The sequence below is a fragment of the Camellia sinensis genome, chromosome 15, assembly GCF_055761805.1.
Source record: "Camellia sinensis isolate YWXY chromosome 15, ASM5576180v1, whole genome shotgun sequence".
NCBI classification, from domain to species: Eukaryota; Viridiplantae; Streptophyta; class Magnoliopsida; order Ericales; family Theaceae; genus Camellia; species Camellia sinensis.
Window position 1 is genome coordinate 130,445,879 of NC_138975.1, and position 18,070 is coordinate 130,463,948.

The window sequence follows — 18,070 nt, forward strand, 5'->3', positions numbered from 1 at the left end:
TGTGGATAAGAAAGTGTAATCCATAAGCTTGGGATTGTCCATTGGTTGATCATACGTGGAGGTTGTATGATCCACCTGTAGAATTCTATGGTGGGCCAGTCCTCGGGTTTGGGCCTATGAGTCCTTCATTTTGTAACCCGAATTAACAAGAGTCTATACCAAAAATAAAAATTCTAAAAAATTTTATTAAAAAAAAAAAAATTGATGACTGAAAATTACAATCACCCTATCATTCCATACAAGGTTTTATGAATAAATTTCTGAATCCGCACAAATTTTTGGCAGAATCAATACAATATAATGTGCGACTTCCTAAGATGTCGATATATGTTTTACTATGTGGATCGTCACACTTGCCACCTACACTAGGTAGGCACAAATCCATTGGCACTGGACACAGTTTCGTAGTTTTCCTTTTGTTTTCGTGGACATCACCATAAGCTAAAACTTGAATAGCACAATACATCAAAATTGAAGTCTGAGGCAGAAAATAAAATTCAAAACCCAAATATTAGAACAAGATGATGAGTGATCACTCTAAAGGTTAATGCTAATCAGAGAAGCTCATTTACTAAAACAACTGATTGGATGAATTAACAAAACATTGTAAATGACCCAGAAATGAACCTTAGGGCAATGAGAGAACATAATTACAAATGTCAAAGAAAGTCTCAGTGGTTAATTTCAGTTGCTCGTATCTCCGACTCTGCTTTCAGTAATAGCCGACTCCTCTCAACTCTCCCTGTGTTGGTTGCTGGGCATCATCACCCTTTCCTAGAAATACAAGCCGGCCTGCAATACCCAGATAAAGACAAATCCATAAAACTATGGCAATGATAACGAAAATGTGACAGCAAGAACCCTTTGTAAGCTTTCCCAAACAAACTGCTTAAACTTCTATTAGCTAGACATTCATATAAGAAATGAGAAAAATGTTATGGCAATTGCCTTCATGACAATCACTTTTTAAGCAGAATCCGTGCATCTCAGATGGCTAATTGTTAGATTGGGTTCATGGCATTAATGGCTTACAGTTTTTTAGATCTGCTTATCCAAAATATACTGTTTGCCATTCTTCAGCAGTTTTTTTGGGAATTTTTTTTTTTTTGACAGAACAATTGGAGCAATGGTAATAAACTGTCATATGGAACAGAGATCAGAGACATGTGCCATTTCCTCAAGGACAGGCATACATGCATGCATGTGAACTTTTCTGTCTCCACCTCCTAGAAGCCCATCATAAATTATTTTTTAAAAATGAGTTTTGATTTATTTCTAGCACTTACTGAGAAGCATAACAAGTAACATTCCTTCATTTAGAGAGAGAAAGACAATAACCAACATTGCATGAAGGATTGAAATTGGCAGACTAAAGCACTTCATCCATGAGACATCATTTCCCACTAATGTCACATGAACACAATAGAGTTCCATTTTACTAGGTAATGCTAGGGATACCAAATTTTCTACCAAATAAATGACCAAATGTCTCACATGGGTGGGGTCCATACCCATGTGAGACATTTGATCATTTATTTGGTAGAAAATTTGGGACTTATAGCATTTTCCTTTCTTTAAAGGTTGGAAATTTTTGAGTTAAAAAATTGGTGCGTCCATTATTTTTGTCAGTCGCCTATATAGACATATATACCTTTATAGTTCAAATGCCTAAAAATCAGTCAATACTGAAGTTTTTATTTTTATTTTTATAAGATGTCGATGACATTAAAAATCACACGTACAAATTTGCAACAAGCCAGACAAAGTATAACTTCTATGAGATCAGATAATTGACTCCACATATTGAAGCAGTTCCAGCAAGCAAGAGCAGAACAGAGTAATGAATATACCGTTTTGACGAACGGCTATCTCTCTTATACGTCGGACAAGACCAGTTATTGGATCAGTGAAGATTTTGGTCTCCAAATTCCCCTCCAAATACAAAATTGAACTACAATGAACAAGTGTAAAGTTATTATTAGGAAGAAACAAAACTGGGATAAAATTTACATGTGAGCAAAAGTGAAAATCAGTGGGAGCAGGCCACACAAAAAACTATATTGTAGTTCATCCAAGTAAAATCAATTAGATGTGCCACAATTGTGGCATCCAATAATTAACCAGGAACAATGGAACTATTTCAAGAACAAACCATAAGAAACATTCTTTTCTCAAGATGAGCTTAGGATAATAAGACACATAATGCTATAACAAGCAAAAGATAAACCGAAATGAAACTGGGGAATCACCTTTTGCATGAGGATAACTTTTCTTGCTTCTTTTAGGCCAAGTATTGGCAAGCATATCTTTAGGTTGTGTTTGGTTGGAGGATTTGATGAGAGAAATGGAAATGCAATCCCACTTTTTGTTTGGTTATAATGAAAAGCACAAGGAAAAAGAAAGTGAGAGGAAAATGCAATCCCGCTTTTTGTCTTTTAGGTTCACTTAGGCTCTTTGTTAGAATTTACCATCACCTACCACCACTACCACCTCACCTACTCCACTAAACCTAACCCACTACACCACTACCACCTCACCTACTCCACTAAACCTAACCCACTACACCACTACCACCATCCACTACACCTACATCTATATAAGGAACCATTTGTAATAGACAGAACAACAAAATCAATCAATAATATATCAATTTTTACATGGTATCAGAGCTTACATGGTATCAGAGCTGACAGCGGAATAGGTTGAGGTCCGGCGGCCGGCCAAGGCGAGGTTGCCGCCCGCCGGTGAAGCGAGAAATACTAAGATCTTAACCTGGTTATTGAATCAATCGATCGAGCTCTCTCAAGAAACATGGATGCGTTCTTGTCGTTCTTCGAATCTCAGTCGTCGTCTCGCAACAGCTGGAGTTTTTCAACATCCACACCTCCAGCAGCCTCAGCAGCACCGTCGAGTCCTCCAGTGGCCCCAGACTCTCGATTCCTCAGCTGCCGCCGCCGAGACCTTCTCCATGAAATCACGCCACCGAGAGGAGGTTGCGTTCTCCATGAAATCACGTTCTTGAAGAGATGGTTTTAGCCTTGAGAAGCCATGATCTCTTCATTTATTTTGGTCATGGAAGCGGAGCACAGTATATTCCAGGGCATGAAATTCAGAAACTTGAAAATTGTGCTGCTACTCTCCTGATGTTGCAGTAGTGGATCTTTTCTTTTTCCTTTTTTTTATTATTTTACTAGCCCACTCAACTTTCTTTTTCTTTTTTTTATTATTTTACTCCCTCTTATGAAACGTACACGAAACACAACTTGCTTTACACCTGTATCTCTTTTCTCTCTCTGGTCCCTTTATTTTCTCTCCACCACCGCCCATGCTTTTCTCATTAATATATTATTATTATTATTATTAAAAAAAAAAAAAAAAAACAAACTTTCTTTTGTTTTATTATCACTTTCTTTTTTCTAATCACGCTCTCTTGATTCGTCCTGTTCTCCACTCCCACCTTTATTATTTTTATTCATTATTATCTCTTCATCATCCCCATGCTCATCCAAAAAAAAAAAAAAAAAAAAAAAAAACATTCCAAATACCATTGCTGTTTTTCACAAATCCGTGTGATCACGATTTGCACTCCAACACCAACCATATTTTATTCATCTCAGGGATCACCCCCGATCACAATTTTACACGCAAAAAAAAAAAAAAAAAAAAAAAAAAAAAAAATCAACACCAACAGCTTTGTTTTCTTTTCTGCAGCCGGCCACCAACCGACCTCACTTCTTCGCCTATTCCGCCGGTCTCTTCTTTTTGCCTCCGTCTTGGGCGGCCCTTGACGGTATTGCCTCCGTGCTTCCTAGACCACCAAGCAAGTTGCCTCCTCCCTGCTCCTCCACTACAGCATATGGTGGACCTCCAAATCGGAACATCACGGTGGCCTTCCGCTTCAGCTCCTTGTTTTCAGCCCTTAGCACGCTTATCTCTGCTCGCGCATCCTTATACATGCGTTGGAGCAGAGCCAGCTGGGAGTTTAACTGCTGCACCTCATTTACCCTACTCTGCAGCCGGTTCGACAAGTTTGTCACCACAGTCATGGTTTCCACACATGACTTCAATGTATACTGATTGGCCTCCACATCCGACTGCACTGCCATTCTTTGCTCCACAGACCGCATCGGAAAGTTCAACGGAGCAAACTCCGGAGCGCTTGGTTGAGGTTCCAGTGCCACCGCACCAGTTCTCTCTCTTGTTGACTCGTTAAGGTCGGGAAAGAGGGTGAGCAGTCCACGGGAAGACGAGGACGAGGCCATTTTCTGGGCAACAGAGTGTTACAGAATATCTCTCGCAACAGAGTGTTACAGACTCTCTCTCTCAGCACAACGAAGAGTTTTTCAGACTCTTTCTCTCAGCACAACGAAGTTTTTTTCAGAGGTTTTTCGCAGCTTTTCTCTGCCTCAGCCTCAGCATCAACCTTGGTTAAATAGCCAAGGCAGCCACGCGCATCGCGCGCCTCTTGCCACCAGCCGACAAACGGGCACGCAAGCCAAGGCGCCCACGTGCCTCGCCATCATGTCCGGCACACCTTTTGATGAATTGAGCACGCCTTTTGATGGCACGCCTTTTTATGGATTGGGCACGCCTTTTGATGGCACGCCTTTTGAAAAATTGGGCGCACCTTTTGAGGATGCGATTTTTTAAGGGGTCCGACAAGACTCTGTAAACTGTCCCGACATTGATTCCGGTTAGCTCCTTTATGGGTCCGACAAGACTCTGTAAACTGTCCCGACATTGATTCCGGTTAGCTCCTTTATGGGTCCGACAAGACTCTGTAAACTGTCCCGACATAGATTCCGGTTAGTTTCTACAAGGGTCCGACAAGACTCTGTAAACTGTCTCGACATTAATTCCGGTTAGTTTCTACAAGGGTCCAGCAAGACTTCGTAAACTGTCTTCTACAACGGTCCGACATGACCCCATAAACTGTCTTCTACAACGGTCCGACATGACCCCATAAACTGTCTTCTACATCGGTCTGACACTGCCATCCAGTGTCCTCTACAACGTTATGACACCCCCATACAGTGTCCTCTACAACGTTATGACACCACCATCCAGTGTCTTCATCAATGGTCTGACACGACCATACAGTGTCTCTTATCCTCTTTTATTTTTATGTATTTTCTTGTTTTGTTCCTCTCTTCAAACTCAAGTTGGTTAGTTTCTATCCTCCTTGAGTTTGCGGGGGGCTGTTAGAATTTACCATCACCTACCACCACTACCACCTCACCTACTCCACTAAACCTAACCCACTACACCACTACCACCTCACCTACTCCACTAAACCTAACCCACTACACCACTACCACCATCCACTACACCTACATCTATATAAGGAACCATTTGTAATAGACAAAACAACAAAATCAATCAATAATATATCAATTTTTACATGGTATCAGAGCTTACATTTATTTCTCCAATTCTCAACTCCACCAAACATAGCTTCGAATTCGAATTCGAATCCTATCAATTCTTTCTCTTTTTCTTTCTATTTCCCTTTCTCTTTCCATTTCCGTCATCAAATCTTTCAACCAAACACAACCTTAATGAATCAATAACGAGCAGGTCTCAAAACAAATTTTATATCAGTGGATGATAAGTGCAGAGATCCATTAAAAGGCAAACCTGAGACACACATAACTTGCAAGCACGAAAAGAGAGAGAAGAGAAAAGAAAGAAACAAAACAGACATAACTTAAGGCTCCGTTATCATGTCATTTGTATATCAGTAAGAAGCTCATTGCTGCATATCAGTAAGAAGCTCATTGCTGCTAGGTTCACTGGAAGAAGTCTTCATTTTTTATTATAATGTTGATTATCTTTTGCAATTCTACACAATTTGGATTCCAGATCACTAAGTTTACAAAAAAATAAAGTTTTGGTCCCATAGATAGGACATAATAGTATGTGGAGGATTGACTGCTTGAACACTTTCAGTCACTCACTTTTTCAATGAATTTAAGCTTTGCATCCAAATAAGTGAAACTATCATGGCCTTAAAACATCATCCCAAAGTTTGAGAAGATAGAGCCAAGGGAGAGGAGCAAAACTACCATGGCAGCTACGGGTGTTCGCGATTCGGTTTTGGACTGTTTGCAGATCGGTTTGGACCCGCCCGAATGTAAGCGGTTTGTGCAGATAGCGTTCGCGGATGTGCGGACGGTTTGCGGATTGAATTTTTTTCTTTAAAAATTATTTTGGAGGCTTTTTTTTCTCATTTTGTAAATATTTATTTTGGGCCATTTTCCCCCAATTTTCTAAAATGCTCCAACATTAATAATTAATGAATTAAAACTTATAAAATTAAAAACACAACAAAATCAATTCCTAACACATCAAATCATTCAAAATCCTAAACTTTTAAATCAAATGATAAACTAATACAAGCAAATCTTTCAAAATCCTAAACTTTTAAATCAAATCATAAACTAAAACAAGCACATCTTTCAAAATTCTAAACTAGATCATCAATTCAATTCACTATCTACTGCCTAACAATACAATTGAAGTAAAATAAAATCATTCAAAATCTTAAACTTACCTAAAAGTAATTCTTGATTATATTTTACATTCATCCAAAATGCAATAAGAACACAACTCAATTTTCAAGAATAAGAACACAAAACAAAAACAGATTCTTAATTAGGGATGGAATCAAACTTCACAGAGCACTACATTAAGGGACAGTATCACAGAAACATATTCTCTGTTTTTGGTAAACAAAACTTCATATTCATTAAGGAATTTAAAATTCCAATTCACACTTCATCCGGGACATGTTTAGTTATGAAAAAATTATGTAGTAGACAATCAAGTGTTGTTATGGTTGAAGGCAACGGCCAATCGTATCATGCAGTGTATATGTGGAAAATTGAGCACAATACAACCTACTTACAAAGCTACTATACTATGGTGTTTATATATGTGAAAAATTGAATTGGCATATGATACACAATCAACAATGAAGAATAGAAGTAAAAAAAAAAAAAAGTCCAAGTACGGGCGAGTTCTTGCGGGTGCAGGTAAAACCCGTAATCCGCCCGCAACCCGCAATAATACCATATCTTAAACTGCATCCGCCCACATTATGTCTACAAAACTGCCCATTTGTATGCGGATCAGTTCAAGTTAGGCGGGTTGTGCAGTTCGGATAGACCTATGCCTAGTCCTAATGGCAACAACACGGAATTATAAAGCAATGAAGAATAGGGAAAGGAGGCAGATTAGGGTTCTCTAAGGCCTTACGATACTAAGAAACCATCTTTTCTCATCATGAACGGCTACCACAAACCATCCACGGGAATCTCTAGAGAGAGAAGCTTCCAAATCTAGAGAGATAATACCCTTTCATTTTAGCGGCTTGTCTCCCTCAACCTATATATAGATATACTTGGAAGATCTCCCAAGGTGCCTAGAAGTTTTGTAAACTAAACCCAATCGGGCTTAAAGCAAGACCTAGGGACCTTTTACCCTAAGGTTGGTACCTTTGTCATGGGACACTAAAGATCCTTTACCCTCACATGGGGTCACTAGGATTTTGTGGCATGATAGTTAAATCAAGTGGGTTCATCAAGGTGGCTTGTTCCATCCTCCCTTGGGGGACTTGCACGTCAATCAGTCTCAGAAAGATAAGCCACTACATGAAAACATCTCCAAGTCATAATTAGCGACAATTTTGGAGTCATACATTAGTCAATCATCACAATCTCTAAAGGCTCTCAAGTACCTGATGTCACTTTCAGCTATGACTCCTATATTCGGGTGGCTACCAAAAGTGTGTGGGGATCTATGAAGCACGGACACCTCTTCGAGGCTTGCGTATCAGTGTCGGACACATGTCGGACAGGGTCACGTTGTGGACATGTGCCCCTTTTTTTGAATTTTTTGCAGCCGAACACATTTGGGACATGTTTCGGACACTGCGGGGTGCAAAACATAATTTCTAAAACTTGAATTAAAAAATTAATCCAATTTGGAACCCTACAATCGAACTGATTGAAGAGAAGAGACAAGAGAAAGGGTTGCTCACTGCTCGTTGCTCACTGCCATATCGAAGGTAAGTTCTTCGATTCTCTTCTTCATCTTGTTTGTTCGATCTTCTTCTTCTCTTCTTCTTGTTCGATCTTCTTGTTCGAGTTTTTCAATCTATCCCCTCTGTCGCTCTCTCTCTCTCTTTTCTTTGTTGTCTCTAACTCTCTTTTTCCTTTTTCTTTTATTTTTTTTTCTGAAAGTAAAGCTCCTCTCTCTCTCTCTCTCTCTCTCTCTCTCTCTTTTATTATTATTATTATTATTATTATTATTATTATTATTATGTTGGCTGATCAGTTTTATAATTTTATTTGAAGAAAAAAACAAATAGTAGTTGATATTACTAAAATTATTAATTTTAATGATGTGTTTATTAATTTTATTATATGAACCAATTTTTTATTTTGAAATATAATTTTTTTTTATATAATTTTAACAATCTCATTTTGTACTTTTTATTACCTTTCAATATTTTTTTAATAATTTTATGACATAATAAATAAATTTAACTATATATATTGAACATGTCCCCAATGTGTCGTATCTCCCTATTTTTTAAAAATTTGCGTGCCCGTGTCTCGTGTCTGTGTCCATGTTCGTGCTTCATAGGTGGGCATCCATCCCTTGGATCCATTATAGCACTTTATTGTGCTATAGGTACCTACTATGAAGGACAGACACCTCTTCGAGGGCTTTGTACCAATGTCAGACACGCGTCGGACACATAGTGGACACGTATCCGACACGTAGCAGAGGGTGTCCCATTTTAATTTTTTTTTTTTTTTTTTGCATCCGGACACGTTTAGACACGTTCGGGAGGGTTAATTTCATAATTTATGAAACTTGTGTTGGGGCCAATTTGTAAAACAACAAAAATAGAGCAATATTTTTCCTAAATCGATAGAGAAAAAGAGAAAAGAGATCAGAAGAGAAAGAGAGAAGACTTGGTTCATTTTCAATGGTCGCTCGTCTACGCTTGTCGCTCGTCTACGCTTGTCGCTCGTCGGCTGTTATCTAAGGTACGACTTCGCTGCTTCATTCTTTATTCTTCTTCTTCTTCTTCTGCGATCTTCTTCTTCTTCTTCTTCTCTGATCTCTCTCTGTCTCAGTCGCTCTCTCTCTCGTAGTCCTCTGCGTTGTCTTGTTTTGTTTTTTCTTTCTTTCTTTTTTCTTTTTTCTTTTTTCTTTTCTTTCTTTTATATGGTTTGTGTGGGATGTCTGGGTGTCTCTCTTCTATTTATTTTTTTCCTGATTTCATTTTATTTTTCTTTTCTTTTCTTTTCTTTTTGTGCCTCTGTTATTTGAATGTCTATTTTTTTATTTTATTTTTTTTGCGTTATTTATGAATGATATATATCATGTTAAATCAATTAAATGTTTATTTTTTACAATTTTAATAGTGTTATTTTGTATTTTTTATATATTTTTTTTATAATTTTATGATATATAATAAATAAATTTAATTATATATATTAAACGTGTCCCCAGCTTATCGTGTCTCCCATTTTTTAAAAATTTGCATGTCCGCGTATCCGTGTCGTGTCCATGTCGTGTCACGTGTCCGTGCTACATAGGGTACCTACTACCTACCTCTCTGGCTCAACCCTCCTACAAAAAAAAGGCATTTTTCCCCAAAGACAAAGATACAATTCCACCTAGATGCTATCCATCACTTAACGTATTAGACCCCTCTCTCTCTCTCTCTCTCTCTCTCTCCTGCTCTAGATTACCTTTACTCAACCAACCCTTTTTCTGTGATTCAAGTTATTCAACGCCACACTAGAGAGCAGTGTCACTTCCCAAAAGGCTCCACAACCTACTCATCTCATGTACCACCCACAGTCACAAAAGGGAATCTAATCACTTTTTTCTACCAAACCTTTATTTTTCAGTATGTTGCTCTCAGAGCAAGGATTTCCATGCAAAAACAGAGTGAAACAAAGGGGATAGTATCAAGTTGTGCAATTCCCATTTGTTCCCATCCCAATATGTTCATCGATCGCTTTCTCTATTGAAATGGATTCCTGAATCCTATCTTTTTTTCAATGCATTGATTGACAGTCGCCTTACTTCTATGATAGATACAAAAAGCGGAAGAGGGGTTGAGGAACGACAAAGGTAGACAAACAAAAAATTATATGGCATAAGTAAATCAAATGGTAGGGTCTGACATTCATTAAGGTGATCCCCAATCTTGCTCAACTCATGGAATGGGATGGTATTAATCGATCTACAATAATTTTGGCTTCCCTTCCTATGAGTGCATCCTCTTTGGTCATGTTATGTTCACACATCTATAGCTAGTTATCTGCCTAGTTCATATTTTTTTTCTTAAAGAAAATTTCTTCTAGAGATATCCACGATAGCTTATCATGTCAAAATAAATTACCTACCAGAGACTGCAGTGCCAGCAAAAAGCTACAATGTACCTATATCATTAAGTATGACATGATGCAACACTATACAATGAAGAAAGGAAAACTTGTGCTTGATAACCTAATCATGCTTGCAATTTGACAATTCCCAATGAAGAATCAAACTGAACATAATAAAACATGTAAAATCCCGAATGAAGTAGTTATAAAATGTATATATAAGAACGACAGTCAATTTTACTTGGCTAGTTGGCCTAACGTCTAATCCTTTCATAATCCAACAACATACTTAGAAGAATTAACAGCTTGGTAGTCAGTTATTGCAAAAGAACACTCTTTGTACCTTGCATTTTTCTATCAAAATCAAATATATTTCTATTCTCTTCATTACTTGGTGGATTTGAAGTCCTCTTAATTGAGACATCAGAACTACCTACCAACACAATCGTTTGATGTATGTTTGACAGGCAAAAGTATGAAGATTTAGTCCATATTGCAGAAATAGATACATATGTTCACACCCATATATGCTCAGATTGACAAATATACATAAATGCACATAATTCAATAAAATTTGAGGCGCAAACTAAGCTCACCCAGGAACAGCATGCTTCAAGGCAATGGACCCCAACCTCTCAGGATAAATGGAGACCCGATGCCACTGAACTGCACACCGATTCGCATATTCCCTCGGCTCCTCATTATCCAACGGCCTCCGGTTGTTCCGAATCCCACCCGTCCCGACCGACAACAGCGTCACCGTCCTCCCACTCTTTAGCCTCTTCTGCAGCGGAGTCTGCCCCACCTGACCCACCAATATTGCCTACACCCAAAAACAAAAACCCTAATCACAATCCATTTTCAAATCCCCAATTAAAACCCTAAATCATCAATATCATAAATACATACATACATATATAGATAGATAGATATAGATATAGATACCTTGTAAATGCCAACGTCCAAGCCGTTTTCGAGAGGGCGATCGAAGAAGGTTTGCCGTTGGGTGTAGTCTGATGATGATGACGGTGAAGGAGAGGAAGGGGAAGCTGAGTCGGACTCGGTATTCGGGTCGGGTTCGATAGTGGAATCGTCGGGGGTTTGAGGGGAAGAGAGTGTAGAGCAGAAGCGAATGGAGAAGTGAGAAGAAGGGTTGGTGAAGAGAGAGCGATAGAGTCTTCTCGAGATCGAAGCCATCGAAGACGACATTGAATTCAAATGGTGTCTACTCTCTCTCTCTCTCTCTCACACACACACACACACACAGTCTGTGCTTAAACCCTACTGTGTCTGTTGAAATGTTGTTAGGATTATTGGGGGTTTATTCCATCTCACTCTTTTGAATTTTTATTAAACAAATATTGATTCTATTTACCCCAATGGTTACCTCTTTACACTATTTCATTAGGCCATGTCCGACGTTTAATTAAATTTATTATCAAATTTAAATTTGGTAAAAAATATACTTTAAATTTGGTGAAAAATATCTTTTTTTGATTTCTTGGAGCATCTCCAACGGTGAATCAGATTTTTCACCAAATCTGAGTCAAAAATAATCCATTTCACTAAATTTGATATCCCTAGCTCCAACGGTGCATCAAATCCCACATCAAATCCCGTGGGTTGACCGATTGGTCGACCCACCGGTAAGAGTAAATTTTTTTTTTTTTTTTTCACAGCTTTAAATTGTACATTAACAATGCTGATAAATTTACCAAGAACACTTTAATTAATTACCAGAAAAGGTGTAGAACATTCCCTTCTCCAATTGAAACTTCTGTGAAAAACTGTCATGCGATTCGTGTCTGTGTCTCGCGACAACGAATGTGTTGCCTCCTTTCGATGCTCTATGCTCTATTTTTGCATCTCCAAACACTGTCCAGCCCTTCAATCCATCATCTAACTCTGGGTTCACTACAATTCCTCCACTGTACTGAGGTTTGTGTGGATTTTCCAAACACTGGAAAAAATTGGAAGTTGTTCAGAAGAGTAAATTGAGAGATGGTTGACCGGTTGGTTGACCGACCGGTCGACCGGTAAGGCAAAAATAATTTTTTTTTTTTTAAAATTGTTTGAACCTTTTTTGACCGATTTGAACCTACCTAATTTAAAGGAAATCGGTTGACTGGTTGGTCAACCGGCCGGGCAACCACCGGGCCCGGTGTACCTCTTTCAACGGTCAGTAACAATGATTTGGTAAAATATGTGTCTCGTTCTCAGTTTGATGCTTTTTTTGCTGAAATCTCATGTTGATATCAATCTGGTGCAACGGTTGGAGCCGTAAAAAATGCATTTTTCATCAAAATTTGAATCTGATACCAACTTTGATTCACCGTTGGAGATGGTCTAAGAGCATCTCCAACGGTTCACCTAATATTTCACCAAATCTGAGTTAAAAAATGGCCATTTCCTTAATTTGATACTTCACGCTCCAATGGTTAACCTTCATCAAATCTCAGTCAGGACAACCGGATGGTCGACCGGGTAGAGGAAATTTTTTTTTTTTTTTAAACCTTTCTGAACTGTGTTGAACCAACCACTGAACTGTTGAGCCAACCAACGTGAACTGACCGATGTGAACTGGTAGGGGGCGATCGGTTGGTTGACCGGCTGGTCAACCGCCCGGTCGACCGGTAATCTTTATTTTTTTTTGATTTCCCTCCATTTCTGTTCCTAATTATTTTGCTATTTGTTTTTCCCTCCATTGGTTTACCCGTAATAATTATTTTCTTCTAAAATCTCATATAAACACATTATTATTTATATGCCAGACATCATAGCTTAAACACAAGGATTATATCTTAAACAAAAACAGAGGGTAATGGATACTTTGAAATTGATGATATTTACTTCATTTTCATCCTCCTCCTCTTCTTCCTCCTCCTCTGATGAGGAGTCTGATGATGAATATATGATCACACTTTTAGCAGCTTATGAGCAGAATACCAGTAGTATGCTTCAGATTCTTAAGTCAAGTGATAGCTCAAAGAAAATAGGGGGTTCTATTGTAGGTCACAAGTATATACGCAGAGATAGAAGGCAAGGTCATGACAGATTGTTTGCAGATTATTTTGCTGCAAATCAAGTGTATTCAGCTACAATATTTCGGAGACGTTTTCGAATGCGTCGTCCTTTGTATTTGCGAATTTTGAATGCAATCGAAGCACACAATTCATATTTTATTCAAAAACAAGATGCAGCTCATGTAGTTGGATTATCTGCCCTACAAAAAATGACTTCAGCGATGAGAATATTATCATACGGTGTCGCAGCAGATGCAGTTGATGATTACATACGTATTGGGAAAAGCACTGTGATTCAAAGTTTGCAACAATTTTGTTATTCAGTGATTGAAATCTTTGGAGTAGAATATCTGAGATCTCCGACACCAACTGACATTGCTAGGTTACTTGCTATTGGCGAGGTTCGGGGGTTTCCGGGTATGTTGGGAAGTTTAGATTGCATGCATTAGGAGTGGAAAAATTGTCCAAAAGCATGGCAAGGTCAATACGTAGGCCATCAAAAAAAGCCAACCATTATTCTTGAAGCAGTAGCTTCTTATGACTTATGGATTTGGCATGCATTTTTTGGAATGCCTGGGTCACACAATGACTTAAATGTATTAGACCGGTCACCTTTGTTTTCTGATCTTGCCCAAGGTAAGGCTCCCCCTGTCCATTATACTGTTAATGGACATAGTTACGATATGGGTTATTACCTTGCTAATGTTATATACCCGCAATGGGCAACACTGGTTCAAACAATTTCTTCTCCCCAAGGAGCAAAGAGACAACATTTTGCAATGATGCAAGAGTCTGCCAGGAAAGATGTAGAGCGGGCATTCGGAGTCCTCCAATCTCGATTCGCAATTATAGGTGGTGCTATACGTTTTTGGGATCCAAAAATGCTTGCCAACATAATGAAGACTTGCATTATATTACACAATATGATTGCTGAAGATGAGAGGGAGGAGCACCTTGATTTTGATTATGAAATTTCATCTACCAACACACCAGTGCAACTTGCCTCTACTCCTACCAATGACTTTGAATCATTTTTGTCTCGTCATTTAGGTATTAGGGATAAAAATGCATATCATGCCCTCCGTAATGATTTAATAGAACATATGTGGCATCTTCGCGGTGAAAACTAGATTCACCACAGATATATTTTGTAATTTTGTTTAGTAAAGAAATAGAAGGTTGTCTTGTTTGTAATCTTCATTATGATGCACTATGTACGGGGAGCAAATATTCCGGCAAGCCCGTACTCCTTTCTTCCGAGCTCCGTCGATGTCCGATCACCTGCGAGCAAGTAACGGTGAGCTACCCGGCGGTGTGTGGCCGGAAAAACCCTCCGACGGTCAAGTTAGCACACACCTTAGGATGGATAGAGAGAAGGGAGAGAGTGTTTGAGTGTAAGAATTCCTTACAGAGATGTTCGTGTGTCCGCGTATAGGGGGCGCAGACATGCTTATATACCCTCTGCGCCCCATATCCACTCCCAGTCATCTCCTGACACGTGGCTCCGCTATCCCATCTGTCAGCATAAACCTTGCTGAACATCACCTAATCCAACTGTCCGCCCATTCTCCTGGGAGCTCGGCAGCCGGGCAATTCCATCTCGGCCATCGTCTGCCATGCTGCGCTTCATGCCCAAGTACTCCAACAGCTAAGCTTAGAAGAGGACCGGACTCGGCGGCATCTCGGCAAAGCCGAGCTCGGGACTACTTACGCTTGTCTGCGGTCGACCTACCTGCCGAGCAAACAAGTACCTCGGTTCAACCTTGCCTTTCCTGGTGCTGGACTTTTCACTTGACCGGCTTCCTAATCACGGATCCTTGCAGCTCGGTCAATCAGCGCGCTGCCTTAACCGAGCAGCTTCCTTCAAGGCCGGGCCACACAACTTGGCCCAACACCTGTTCGGCCCAAATCTGTTTGGCACAACTCTGCCCGGTCCAAATCTGTCCGGCACAACTCTGTCCGGTCCAAATCTGTCTGGCACAACTCTGTCCGGCCCAAATCTGTCCGGCACAACTCTGTCCATATCATTAATCTCCCTCTCAATTGCCCCTTAATTCTGTTCGCTGAAGCGTGACTGGGATTACCTATCCTGACCGGGGTAATACTTCCTCGGTCCTCAATATACAAGATGGTGACCGCACTAAGAAAGCGAGCAAGGTCCGCTCCACGACTTCCTTCTTGGCGAGCAACATCAGCTCGGTCAAAGAACTTCCAAGGTCGGCAAGCAAGGTCCGCTCCGCGACTTGCTTCTTGGCGAGCAACAACAGCTCGGCAAGGAACTTCCAAGGTCGGCGAGCAAGGTCCGCTCCACGATGTGCTTCTTGGCGAGCAACATCAGCTCGGTCAAGGAACTTCCAAGGTCGGCGAGCAAGGTCCGCTCCGCGACTTCCTTCTTGGCGAGCAACATCAGCTCGGTCAAGGAACTTCCAAGGAAGGCGAGCAAGGTCCGCTCCGCGACTTCCTTCTTGGCGAGCAACATCAGCTCGGTCAAGGAACTCCGAGGAAGATGAGCAAGGTCTGCTCCACGACTTCCTTCTTGGCGAGCAACAACAGCTCGGTCAATGAACTTTCAAGGTCGGCGAGCAAGGTCCGCTCCGCGACTTACTTCTTGGCGAGCAACAACTGCTCGGCAAGGAACTTCCAAGGTCGGCGAGCAAGGTCCGCTTCCCGACTTCCTTCTTGGCGGACAAGAACAGCTCGGCCAAGGAACTCCAAAGAAGGCGAGCAAGGTCCGCTCCGCGACTTGCTTCTTGGCGAGCAACAACTGCTCGGCAGGGAACTTCCAAGGTCGGCGAGCAAGGTCCGCTTCCCGACTTCCTTCTTGGCGGACAAGAACAGCTCGGCCAAGGAACTCCAAAGAAGGCGAGCAAGGTCCGCTCCGCCACTTCTTTCTTGGCGAGCAACATTAGCTCGGCTGAAACTTCGGAGTTAAACAAATCATCGACTTGCCAGCCGGAGTAAAACATCTCGGCTGGAACCTCGCAGTTGAACAAATCATCAACTCTTCAGCCGGAGTAAAACATCTCGGCTGGAACCTCGTAGTTGAGCAAATCATCAGCCCTTCAGCCGGAGTAAAACATCTCGGCTGGAACCTCGTAGTTGAGCAAATCATCAACTCTTCCAACCGGGATAAACCATCTCGGTTGGGAATCCTAAGTTGGACAAAACGCCAACTCTTCCAACCGGAGTAAACCATCTCGGTTGGGAATCCGAAGTTGGACAAAACGCCAACTCGTCCAACCGGAGTAAACCATCTCGGTTGGGAATCCGAAGTTGGACAAAACGCCAACTCTTCCAACCGGAGTAAACCATCTCGGTTGGGAATCCGAAGTTGGACAAAACGCCAACTCTTCCAACCGGAGTAAACCATCTCGGTTGGGAATCCGAAGTTGGACAAAACGCCAACTCTTCCAACCGGAGTAAACCATCTCGGTTGGGAATCCGAAGTTGGACAAAACGCCAACTCTTCCAACCGGAGTAAACCATCTCGGTTGGAAATCCGAAGTTGGACAAAACGCCAACTCTTCCAACCGGAGTAAACCATCTCGGTTGGGATCCGAAGTTGGACAAAACACCAACTCTTCCAACCGGAGTAAATCATCTCGGTTGGGAATTCGAAGTTGGACAAAACACCAACTCTTCCAACCGGAGTAAATCATCTCGGTTGGGAATTCGAAGTTGGACAAAACACCAACTCTTCCAACCGGAGTAAACCATCTCGGCTGGAACAGAAGAGTAGGCCCCTCATCCACTATTATTTCGGACACAACAAAGCTCTTCAGCAAAAGTAATTCACTTCTATTACATTGACAAAAAGAGTATTTGCATTCAGAAGTGTAGGGGAAACAAGTCCCTCAAAAAATTACATAAGGCCGCATTCCATGGCCGGGGTACGCCTTTGCTATCCAAATCCTCTAAGTGGTATGCCCCCTTGTCCGGTTATCTTGTAAGGCTCTTCCTAGTTTGCCCCTAGCTTGCCTTCACCCGGTACTAGTGCGTTGCCCATGACCTTCCTTAAAACCCAGTCGCCCACTTGCCCGTTGCCATCGAGGTTGTCTCCGCGGTGGACGTCGCTGCATCATCCTCTACTCGAATGTGCTCATTGATGCGCTGCATTAGGTGCCACATGGATGTCTGCTGGCTCATTGTAAGCGAATCCCTCAGCCTATGTCCGAGCGGGAGACCGCGCTTATATTGGGTGATTGCCAGGTTGACTGGGCAATCTAGGATCTCATTGTAGGTATCCCAGTACCTGGAGTTGTACGCCTTGAGAGTGTCGTTCGGTTCCATCCTGACACTGAGAAGGTGATCAATTTCCTTTGGCGTTTTGGTGTTGGTTTTAAAACGCGTCACAAAGGCTTCGGCCAACTGATTCCACTGTTGTATACTCCCTTCTGGCAACCTCTCGAACCACTTCAAGCCCAGCTCGCCTAAACTCGACGGGAAGATCAGGCACATAAGAGCGTCATTTCGCCTACGTCCGGCCATGACCTGTCGGAAGTGGCTTACATGCATATACGGATCGGTCTTTCCGTCATAAAGCGTGAACTTTGGCTGGTGGAAGCCCGCGGGAAGCGGTGTTGTTTCTATATCCAGGGAGAAAGGGGTGGCGCTCAGCCTCGTCAAGTTTGT

General features: G+C 41.1%; 2 protein-coding genes across 2 annotated transcripts; one reads left to right on the forward strand and one right to left on the reverse strand.

The window, feature by feature from the left end:
• Positions 1–471: 471 nt before the first annotated feature.
• LOC114322854 (Nucleic acid-binding, OB-fold-like protein) lies at positions 472–11,778 on the reverse strand. The gene is made up of 4 exons (XM_028270282.2): positions 11,361–11,778; positions 11,012–11,238; positions 1,851–1,951; positions 472–792 (listed from the first exon to the last, which is right to left on the reverse strand). Exons 1-4 carry the CDS (start codon positions 11,622–11,624, stop codon positions 713–715), a joined length of 672 nt encoding a protein of 223 aa, XP_028126083.2. The 5' UTR covers positions 11,625–11,778; the 3' UTR covers positions 472–712.
• A 1,458-nt stretch (positions 11,779–13,236) lies between these two features.
• LOC114312372 (uncharacterized) lies at positions 13,237–14,568 on the forward strand. The gene is made up of 2 exons (XM_082908579.1): positions 13,237–13,855; positions 14,042–14,568. Exons 1-2 carry the CDS (start codon positions 13,237–13,239, stop codon positions 14,566–14,568), a joined length of 1,146 nt encoding a protein of 381 aa, XP_082764705.1.
• The last annotated feature ends 3,502 nt before the right edge of the window (positions 14,569–18,070 follow it).